General features: G+C 43.4%; 1 protein-coding gene across 5 annotated transcripts in view; it reads right to left on the bottom strand.

The window, feature by feature from the left end:
• The window catches only part of FNDC3A (fibronectin type III domain containing 3A), a 1,314,248-nt gene that overhangs the window by 862,096 nt on the left and 440,123 nt on the right, over nucleotides 1-12,029 (bottom strand). For all 5 annotated transcript variants that reach the window (XM_085621888.1, XM_085621893.1, XM_085621890.1 and 2 more), the window contains one exon: nucleotides 2,008-2,083. In XM_085621888.1, coding sequence (XP_085478014.1) covers nucleotides 2,008-2,083 — 76 coding nt within the window. The remainder of the gene's footprint in view (nucleotides 1-2,007; nucleotides 2,084-12,029) is intronic.

Below are 12,029 nucleotides of genomic sequence, written 5' to 3'. Positions count from 1 at the left end.
TGCACTATACCTAGAGCAGGGATAATAGTCCACAGCTCACAATTAGGGCACGCTTGATGCGCCATTTCATATCACAGGACATGTCCACATACTCAGGAACAGGCTTAACCCTCTACACACAATGACTGTTTAGCGTGACGACCATGGCCAAAATAAAAATCAGGACATGCAGGTGAACACTCAGGACAGGGAAACACACCTGTCTAACACGTAGGAGACATTGCCGTCCCAAAACTCGTTTCAAGCAGAGCACTGTTTTAGTCTCTCTTAAAGGAAGCATTTTCTATCTCCCTTTAAATCACGCTTTTTAGTAGTCAACCTCCAGAGCAAGAATAAATATGTTTTTTTACTTCTCTAGTTGGCTCTCTGTATGTGTTTTAACCAATCTATTAGAGTCTTCAATCACCTCATCTAATAATAGGGGCACTTGTGTCCTGCACACCTCACTCCACAGCACAATTGTACCTGCCATTTCTATTTTTACAGGCCTCATTTAGCTACCTATTTTGGACACCTCCCAAGATGGTTTCTTCTTACCCACCAAATTTTCTCATGGAAAGGGGAGGGGCTGTTCCTGTTGGAAGAACAGAATTCATGTCTATGAGGTTCTTCAGTGTTACAACTTTCTTTTTACTCTCCTTTGCAACCCGACAGCACTTCACACACGCTACTCCTCCGCTGCCATAATAGACCTTCTGAGCAGCGTCCACAGAGTGTTATGGAATAGAGCTGACCCGTCAACCAACATACAGCCTTGACTCTATTATTACTTTCCCAATTTAATTCCCACGTGTCTCCTGTCTCTCCATAACTCTCCGTGGAGTTTCTCATCTAAAGGTCTCTCCTGAGGGGTGAATACATATCAGGGAGAGCTTGACGCCAGGAGCTTCTTGAAGGTAGGTCCTGCTCGTATCCCTTCCACCCCCAATGTTCACCTTTTCACCCCCTGCACTTTTTTTCTAGGTTTGTAGAAAATAAATCATTATGATGAATGCAGTTAAAAGCTTCTCTTGTCCAGCAGCTCAAAAACCACCATAGGAAAGAAACCTATAGGCTGCGGATAAGAGTGCTGACTTCCAGGAAACTATAAATGAAATAAAAGTCACTACTTTCTTGCCTCATAGTATTTACATCTGATTTTGCCCATTAGTAAAATTATGACTATGTGAAGGTAGTGTGCACCATTTCTAATTAAATTTACCAACATTTTGTACGTTTGTATAGAGCAGATCAGTCATCAATCTATTTTGCACGTAGCAATATTAAGTCTTACTTCTATCACCATTTATCCTTTTGTGATATTATCATCCCATTTATACATTGAGATATTCAAATAACGTATCATTATACATAAGTATAATTATGAATTATGTAAAAAAAAAAAAGAAAATGCTTAAGAATAATGTTATTCTACTTTTGATGACGAGGGGTACCAGATTCACTTTATTTTCACGGACCGATGGATAGGTTAGACAGTTCAACGGCACTTACTCCTTAACTTTATAAGAAACATAATAGGAGGAAGTAATGAAAGGCACTGGAAAAAGTCGGAAAACTGCTTGTGAAAGACTGAGGAAGGGTTTCAATAAAATGCATTAATTTATTGATTTAAGTACTGGACTAAAACCACAAATCATCAACTACAAACTAAAGTAAGACCTTGCCTTTGACCTGACTGATCACTTAAGGTAGAGGCTTTGTAGTAAACAGAATGCTAGCAAAACTGATTTTTTGTAGAATACTCTGTGATGATAAAAGTTCCCTGTAGGGCAGTGCACTTTTGTGAACCAATCTGGACTCTGAATCACAAATATAGACGAAGGAGAATTTTTAAAGTCGACCACAGAAAAATTAGGTGAAATCTTGGCTCCAGCTGGGAAAAAAAGTTACTTTTAAAATAAATAAATATGTGAGGAAGTTTAATGAGTGACAACGCCAACTTACTGCAAATATCCATAACAGTTAGGATGATACCGTTTTATCAACACACAAAAATATAAACCATACCTGTAATGCACTGGTACTGGCCATCTTCTCTCCTTATTGTAAATGCTTCCCCTGGGTTTACCTGCACCAGAATAACCTACAAAATATACAAAACACAGGCAGTAAGTCAAAATACAACTAAGAAAGGTTAAATATGCAGTTCACGATGACGACATACAATGCTAAAAAACCAAAACAAGTTTGTTCTCCTCACAACAGACCCTTTTAGCACAAGCAAAGAGCTTAGCAAGTCAAGTAAAATTTTACAAAGAATTCTAACGGATTCTGGCACTGCACCTCCTGGCTGTATACGAGGAGGCCTGGACGAAAGGATGCTTACCTCCCTTCCTCCGCTGAATGTCCCCATTCTGAAACCAGATAAACCCTCTAAAGGCTGTGACTCATACAGGCCCCAGTCCATTATCAACGTATGCAACAACATACTTGCCAAGTTGCTCACGAACATGCTACTCCCACTTCTACCTGACATAATTTGGCCCGATCAATCAGGCTTTATACCGCAATACGTAACTTTAATTCTTTTAAAAACAATGATTTGTTTCCCAATGTTTGTAGGATTCGCGAAACCGCCGCTAGCCCAGCCCATGCATACTTCCTGTTCTAGGCTCCGCGGGGGACCAAGAATCCGGCGTGATTTTTAACAACTTTTAAAAACATAAATGGACACTATTAAATTGATGTTTGAGGTAAGTGATGTAGTAAAATAACATAGAAACGCATATTCCAATAAGTGACACCAGCTTACAAGGTTGTTTTAATAAAAATTTCCGGATTCGTGGTGGCATCGTGGCACCGCTGCGACCGAAACACGGTTCCAATGTGTAACCAGGACCCCCAGGACACTCAACAACCAACACCCAAGATTGAAAGGGGCCACATGGACTGGTGGACACCTACCAATGAACGACTTGAACTGTCTTCCCTCTCACAGAGAGGTCCACGAACTATAGCAGGAACCGAGTGGAGGACGGAAGAGGACGTAGGGAGCAGTGTCTCCTTTAACTGGCATCGTTCCTTCGGAGAAAACGCCCCCTCGGATGATGACGAGGAAGCAGAGCCAACCGGGGAACTAGGCGTCACCAGAAAAAGGGGAGGAGATCAGGGAGAGCCGGGAAACCCGGAAGAGACGGAGAGAGAAGCAAGCGTGAACCGAAGCAGACGAGAAGCAGAAGAGTTCGACCTACGGTCCCGAACACGCAGACTGCAACCGGAGGAAGGAGAGCCAGGAGGCCAACAGTCCCGCGACTCGCCCAGCCACACCTCTGGAGAGGTGTGGCTCTCGCAGGTACGAAGCCGCGTAGCGGGTTGGGTTGGGAAGCCGGCTTCGGGTGCAAAAGCGAAGCGCTAGCCCCGTACCCTCGCCTGCCCGAGCACCGCACACCTAGCACTCCTTTGTTTGTAATCGCTCACATCACGGACACGTTGGCGATACCCCCCTCCCTCACTTCCTACCCTGGGAACCCTGAATAGCGCCGCTATACACAGTAGTGACCCTCTTTCCCTTTCGTTTACATTCCATGTGGGGATATCACGTCGGACTCCGCCAGCTCTAAGGAAGACGCTCCCAGACGCATGAGAGACACCCTGAGCAGGATATAGATCTAAAGACTGTAGCAGCAACCCTACGGACCAGGGAGAAGAGGACCCTCCTCTACCACAGCCTAACTGAATAAGGAGCCGGTTACTAGGCTCAGACCTTGTGACATTTGTTTTGTTGGTTACGCAATCCGAATAAAGAAACAGCGAAAGATACGTTCCCATACTCTTTATTGGCACTGTACGATCCCTGCAGCCTAGCCCGGTGACACAATGTGACAGAGCAACAAATACATTTGATTGGTTTGAAAACTTGCCAACCTCTTATGCTGAAAGCTCCTTCACATTTCTTCTTCTTTGGATGTGTCTCTTTAGTCTTGACACCTCTGCACCTCAGGTGGAACTCTTTCTTTTTTCTGGTGTTTTTGAAAATGTCATCAGGAGGAGAAAGAGAGCAGGAGGCAGAGCAGCGGGAACAAGAGGAAGAAGAACAACCGCGAAAAAAGAATCCATCGCATGGAACTTTTACTCCATACCATCTGGAGAAAAAAGGTGGTAGCAAAGGTTGTTAAATGCAACTTTTGCATTGAGGATGTGGGGCACCAACTCAGACGTTGCGTATTGCCATGAGCAGCTTGAACATTACTGGGAACTCATCCCTAGCAAAGTAAGTCCTAAGGACATATGGGACGTCGTTGTACATTGCTGTGCACTGCAGTGACAATGTGAGTCCCCAGCACTGACTGTGATTCAGGCAGAGGGAGTTCACACAAAGATGTCCCCAGTTGGAGCTGGGTGCCTGTCTGGTCAAGAGAAAACGAGACATACCATACCCTGGTACTGATACAGTAGGCTAACTATTTGTCTCCTACCTACGTGCCTGAGCACACCCTGATCAACTATGTATGTTTTATTTGGTGTGGCGATTGTCACTATTGCTACAGCCTACTGAACTGCTGTGTTTCATCTCAGGCACTGTATTGAATGTTACAATTGCTGATGTAATGCAATGCGTAAATGTTATGCCTGATGATCCAAGCACACCGCGAAAGGTCAACTATTGTGCACTGTACTTGTCCGCTGTTTAATCTTTTCAATAAACATTTCTATAAAAACCACTAGTCAAGCAAAAATGTATTTAAGTGGCACTCAATAACATTACAGTATTCCAGCACATACACTGTTTAGCATGCAAGTAAAAAGGAAATACTAAACACAACATATATACTATTATAACAAAAATCCGCACTGTCTAAAATACCTCATGTCAGAGAAGAAAGCCCTACGTAATAACCTTTCAATCCATTTACACTGTATTTCATTGCTTGCTTGTTGGCCCCTCATAGACACAAAATAAAGCAAATGTTATTTCCCAGGGCAGGTGATTCCCATCCAGTTCTGCCCGTTTAACAATTGTACCACTGCATCAGAAAAATGGCCATTTACATGGTCAACAGTGGATCCTGACCATTGAGAGTGAAAGTTGTAGCATTATGAGAGGTCTACACGTTATACTGACTGAATTCTGGCCTCATCCAAGGATTGTGTCCCAGAGTGAGAGCAGGGAAGTAAGTAATCAGATGTGTATAGGATTCCTTCTTGTAAGCCCAAACATTACATGGGGAAAGCAAAATTCCTGAAGCTACCCATGAAAACCTAAAGGCCACAAAGAAATGAAACTAAAGGGAATTCTCACAAACGTATGTCTAATGTGGGTCACTACAGAGTTTGTTAAATATTTCCTTGGTGTCCCTATTAAACACCCCACTGTGATGTATTTTAAATGTCTTCTTTGAACATTCAATAAAAGATCAACTTTATAAGTTCGATATTGAACTATTTCGCAAGTTTTCACTTCGATTTGTGAACAAGAAATGGTATTATTCTATTCTGCACCATATTAAACTGGGTCAATGAGAAATCAATGGGAAACCTAATTAGGATGCCAATGGATTTCAAGATGGGTTAGAACACAAGTTTAACTTTTAGCTAGATAGATAAGACCGTGATCTGTAAAAAGTCCACTGGTTGAGATCTAAATATTGAAAATACTTCGAAAAACGCTCAAAAGAGGCCATAATCTAAAGCCAGCAGATTTTAAGCTTTAGTAACTTTGATACAGACAAACTCTTCAGGTTGGCGTTCAATGCTGGTATAGCATGCGACGGGGAGACAACTTTGCCGTACAACAAGGACAAGTGTCTCTTATATACCACTTTGCCTTCTAGTCAATAATCTAAATACTTATATGAACTTGGTTGTTTTACCTTGGCATTATTAATGTACCAGGAATAACTCTTTTCGCCCTCAGTTTACAACAAAAAACTAGCACTAAGGTTTTTGAGAAGTTAATAGCTTGTTTTTTTTCTCAGTTGAATCATCAAAGGCCTTCTTTAACTCTGAAGTACGATTCTGTTGTGTCCAGAATTAGTGTGTCAACAACATACTGGATAACAGGTAGGTGGGATGAGCCAAACGTAGGAGGGAATACTTTCTTTTATCAAAGAATCACCTGCATATTGAGCTTAAGTAACAGGGGTGCAAAAAGCATCCTCATTTTAAGCCTTGGTTGGTAAATATTTTATGGATATAAGGTCCTTGTGCCAGCTCCCCCTGCGACGGTCCTCCTGTCCAGCCTGCACGCAGTCTGCTACTCTCTGCTGCCTACGGTTTTGTGCCTCTGCTTATTTTCTGCTCTTTTTTCTGCCTCTTCCCTGCTCGCCCCAGCACTCTATTTTTCCTCTTTCTGCTCGTTCTGCCTGTTATTTTGCCTCTTTCTGCTAGTTTGTGACCTTTATTTTGCCTATTTCCACTCGTTTGTGTCCTTTATGCTGCCTCTATCTGCTCGTTTCTGTAATTTATTCTGTCTCTTTCTGCTAATTTCTGACCTTCATTCTGCCTCTTTCTGCTCATTTCTGATCTTTATTCTGCCTCTTTCTGCTCGTCTCTGACCTGTATTTTGCCTCTTTCTGCTCGTTTCTTATCTTTATTGTGCCTCTTTCTGCTCTTTTGTGACCTCTATTTTGCTTCTTTCTTCTCGTTTCTGACCTTTATTCTGATGTCGCATCCACAGCACCCAGATACCCCTAGGGGTGACAGTGCTGCGCTATACAAATGCTGACTGATTGAATGATATAGTATCAGAATACACTGGAGTTAATAATAGAAAACTGGCACCCTATGAAGCTATATTTTTGTAAATTAAATTGTAAACTGTAAGCAGGGAGATATACCCCAGGTCTCTGTAGACTGGACAGAGCAGTGCATAATGACAGTCAAGGCCAGTATGTTATCAGATGTGTTACTGTGAGGACAAATAACTGTTTGTTAATAGGAAGGAGGTCACTTACCTAGGCCCTTAACCTATGCTCTCTTGACAATACACGAAAAACTCTGCTGGGCCCTAGAGGGCAATATGGTAATTAAATTAAAGTGTTCTAAATCCACTAGAGAACAGAAAAATAAAGTAATCGCCTTACAAATTAGCTTTTACTATGCAGTCACTGGATCAAATTATTGCAAACCTTTTAAAGGATTGAGTTGAAATGAACTACAAATCCTCCATGCACTAAAAGGACTCAGACTGTGAAAAATATGGTAACTCTGAAATTAGGATTTCAAAACTTTTGAATTACTTGTATTAAAACAGTCTTCCTTTATTCATCCTATATTCAATTAAAAGAGTGAAAAATCTGACTTGGAATTTCATTTAAATAGAATCAATCATTCAGGATTTGTAGAGCGCGGCTAATCACCCGTGTGGGTATCCAGGCGCTAGATTCTTGCTGGGCTTAGGCGAAAAAAAAGATCGAGTCCCTTTCTGGATTCCGGGAGTGAGGACGATGCTTGGAGGTGGAGGGGAAGGTCGTTCCAGGACTTGGCAGTGAGGTAGGAGAAGGCGCGTCCTCCACTGTGGTTTCGGTGGAAGCGGGGAGTGTGTCAGAAGGTAAGGGAGGCAGAGCGCAGGTGTCTGGAGAGTTGGTGAAAGTTCAAGCGGTTGCTGATATATAATGGTCCTTGGTTGTCGAGGGTCTTGAAGGCGTGTGTCAGTATCCCGAATTGGCAATTTTTTCTGGATAGGGAGCCAGTGGAGGTGAGATGTGATGTGGTTTCGTCTGGGATGTCGAGGCAGTGTCTGGCAGTTGAGTTCTGTATCATCTGGAGTCTCTTCAGGAGTTGGGTGGTGATTCCTGCCTACAGCGTATTGCCGTAGTCCAGTAAAAAAGGCTGAACAGAATTACACCAAACGTAGTTTGTAATTAGAACTTAACTCAAGAAAATGTCTTTGCTTGGTTGAGTAGTTTCAGATAAATTAGTGCTTAGAATATTTTTTGGTCTGGGTATGAAGAGGTTAGATTTTAGAAATATTTTGACAGTTGGAAAGATGCATTTTTGATTTGACTTTATCTTTGGTGTTATTTGACGAATTAGTATAAAATTTGGCAGATGCTTTAGCATAATGATTATTTGTGCAGCTTCCTGAAAGGGGGCACTTTTAAAGAGGTAAGATTAAAAACAATAGTTCATTTGTTAACAACTAAGGCAAAGGTTGACGAATCCACATAGAATTTGATGGACAATTAACATGTTTAGTCTTCTGTGGGTATGGCAGTTTTTGCGCAGATCCGTCAAGGGGGTGGCAAAGTTCAAAGGGGGTAAAAACAATTCAGGTGCTAATAACATGGTTCTCTTTAAAGAATCTCCATTAATTTTGCCTGCCTATTATCATTTTAACCCCAATGCAGGAATCTCAGGTTTCTTGCAGATTTGTGTAATGGGGTGCAAAGTCAAATTTGGGGTCAAAAATATGTACTTGTTAATTACTTTGATACATTTTTTGGATGTGCATAAAGCTTAATATAAGCTTGCGTGTTGTCAGCACATGACTTAACCGATACATGATGATTTTCAAAGATGTCAAAAGGGAGAATGAATTGCATGTTAAAAAGAATGAGATATAATGAGGAGACTGGTGGAACTCCATGACATGCTTTGATATAAAGAATCAAGGATTATTCTATTAGAACATGCCCAGAAAGGATTTGAACCATTATAGTCAATGTGAGAGAAAATTGAGAGGCTCTCAAGCGGTATAGCATGAAGCTCTGCATCAAAGGCTGCTGGGAGGTCAAACATTATCAGAGAGTTTTCAGTCCACTCATCTGTAAACCAAAGGGTGTAGTTTCAGGAGAGACAGTAAGAGCTATTTCTCTCTCAAATTTGAGCCTCAAGCCAAACTGAATGGGCGCTCCTGAGTTTGATTTTCCACCTCCTTTAGGCCCCACTCTGCACGCCACCTCAGAAGACTGTCCAGAGTGTATGCAAGGCCCTGTCCGGTCACAGCGCCTTCGACTGGGTGGTCCTCTCGCTGAGGCTTATGAGCCACCGTGGTCTGCGGCTTCCTCATTAGTCAACTATGAAAGAGAAAAATAACTGACATCGTGTCTGCAGCGGCAGGCCCCTTCCTCCAGTGGTTGGACCTATCCATCAGCATCTGACAGCCTGTGATCCTCGGGGCAGCGGCGCTCAATCACCAGAGGGAGAGAGGCCGCTCCCGAAGGTCGGCTCCCGCACCTGGCCAAAGCCCGGTGAGGAGAGCTGGGAGGCGGATTTTCCAAAGTGTTCAGTAATTGTTGTTTGCCGGTGGTGGGGGTAATACCACAGGCCCCAGCATTCCTTGAGCCAGCGTTTACAGCAGCGCCCGGAGACGCCTTCATTAGTTGCAGGGGGTTCTCTCTGCGCGGGACGCGCCCGGGCCAAGACCGGGCCCGTCTGCGCCCACCAACGCCAGGAAGAGCCGGGGCGGGGCCACCCCCTTTATACCTGCACTGAAAAAGGTACTGGTTTATATTAATATTTTTTCTTTTGACCTGTTGGCTCCCCGTGCGCGATTCCCTTTTTTTATATTCCCTGAGCTTCCCACTGAGTGCCATTGGGGAAACGGAAGACCGCACCAGCCCCTGGGAAGTCTACACTAGATGGCTTTTTGCAAAGAGCTGCGGGGGTTATTAGCAGGGAAATTGACCTGGCAGAACAACGTTTGTCCCTGACCTCTTTGCTGGAGCAACTTTCTGAGACTACACTAGAACCCCCCCCCCGATCCACATGTGTCTATTGCGCTGTAGTCCTCCAGTATTGCTTTTCCTCAAACTGTCTTGGGCTCAGCTCAGTTAGACACTGATACAATCACTCTGCCGGTTGTCATCAATGAGGGACATGATGCAACGGAGCATAATCAACCATCTGCTTGCCCAATTACTCTGACTAACCCTGAGGTCACCAGCAACAGAGGGGGTAAGAGAAAGAGACCAGACCGGAATGTTAAGTCGAAAAAAGTATATCCAGAACCATCTACTGTAACATCTACCCTAACCGTAGAACCATATTGGGACATTAAAACTCAACTTATGAGCTGCATGCAAGACTCTTTAGTGACTTTGGCAGCTAAATAATACAAAAATGAATTATCTTCACCTACTGCATCTCTGGTTCCTATAATTGACAGACTAGGCAAGGTTGAGGTAGCCTTCTATGTGATAACCCACGCAGGGGATATAGATACATGTAGCAGCCCCCGTACGGTGCGGCGTCCACAGCGCACACTAGTGGGATGGGCCCAGACATCGGCTTCGGTAGCCGGTTTCTAACTCAGAGATAAAGCAGGGACCATAACACTCTAAGCCTGCAAGTTCCGCTGACTATAAAAGCAGCGTCTGGGCACTCCGGTTCAAGGGCTCATATCTACTGTAATTCCGAATGTGAAAATGTATGCAATGTTTTTACTACAAATGCCAATAAAAAGAGTTTAAAAAAAAAAAAAAAGGTTGAGGTAGCCTTGCCGAAACTGAGTAATACTTTGATGGTGCAATACTATGTAAGCTTCCTTTGCCTAGTCCCTTTGGCTGCACCTCTGACAAGGCCCACCCAACATCTCCCATTACATCCCCTGGTTCCTGGTGGAGTGACCACCTCCTCTCGGGCTACGAGGGGTAACGCCTATAGCTTTAGCTTGGCCCAGCCTTTCCATGTCTCTGGGGCACGTTCAAAGAACCTTTCTGAAGGCACTAGAGGGGACCAGGCTCAGCCAGTTAGCTCAGATGGCCCTGGAAATATGTTTGTAGGCTTCACTCAGCATTCTGGCCCCTCCAAGTACCACACGCTGCAATTGCCCCCTCAGGCTACCCAATCTGTTGTGATCTTAAGGAATGTCCCTCCGTTAAGCAAAAGCTCATTTGAAGATCATGAGCAACTGGTCAATAAAGTCGTACATTGGGTTAATACTCGAGTGGGAAGCCTCATGCCTTGCCACAATCAGATAAATCTCATGAGCAGAGCTCCCTGGGTGGGTAATACTCCAAACCCAGATGGCAATGATTATGTTGTGATTAATTTTAGAGATCGAAGAGTGGCTAATGACATCCTCTCCCGGCTAAACTTTTCCTGTTTTGTGCCAACTGCCATTGAGGCTCTCCCGTTGGACTGTTTTTAGACCCCAGAGGCATCTACCTACCTCTATTTCCTGAGCACGATTTAGCGACCTGTAATAGGTTTTCTCCTTTGTCCCAATTGGACCTACAGGACTGACTTCCTGCTGTAGTTACTCCCTTGGGTCTAATTGATCGACCAGTTGAGCCTGTGCTACCCGGGACACATATTGAATCTAGACTCTACGTGACCACTGAGTGTAATCTCGTTCCCACTGGGGCTAGCAAACATTATCCTATGCAAACTCTGTCCATAGCCTCCTGGAACACTGCTGGTTTAGCTAGTAAATGGGATAGGCCAGACTGCCTTAAGTTCATCAAATGCCATGCTATTATTTGTCTTCAAGAGATGTGGCTTATTGACCCTATATGTGTGGATGGGTTTGCCACATACCACACGCAAGCAGTGGCTAGTAGTAATATGGGCAGGGCAAAGGGTGATCTGATCTCGCATGTTTCTCTTTCCTCTTTTTCAAAGGTACTTTGAACAGAGTGTGATTCAGTTTATTACCAGATGATTCTGCTTCAGTGTTCTGCTGCACGATTGCTGCTGATAAATCTATACAACAATGTTTTGACCACTGCAAGGGCGATTTAGCACATTCTTTGCTTAAGGACATTGAGAATTGTATCAGCAACATACATTGTGATTGTGCCTTGGTTTTATTAGGGGATTTTAACTTAAAAATATGTCAGTATTCCCATGAAAATATTTGCGGGCTGGAGGATGAGGATTGGGTCTCCATCACCCATTTTGCACATTGTCCTCTTAGTGATAAATTGAATACGCTGTTGGCTAAACTTAATCTCAATTCTTCTTTGGATACTTTAAGCTCAACAGCTATTACTACACCGACATTTGTGGGGCGAGGTACACCTAGTTAAATTGATTTCATTCCTTTTTCTAAATCACTAAGAGACTGGGTCTTTGACTATAGTTTGTCTGACTACCCCCTTAGTGATCACAGACTTCCGTCTCTTTCTTTTCACGGCTCACTGATC

The sequence above is a fragment of the Triturus cristatus genome, chromosome 8 (genome assembly GCF_964204655.1).
Source record: "Triturus cristatus chromosome 8, aTriCri1.1, whole genome shotgun sequence".
NCBI lineage: Eukaryota > Metazoa > Chordata > Amphibia > Caudata > Salamandridae > Triturus > Triturus cristatus.
Note: the sequence above shows the minus strand (reverse complement) of the source record. Positions and strands in the feature narration are given on the sequence as shown.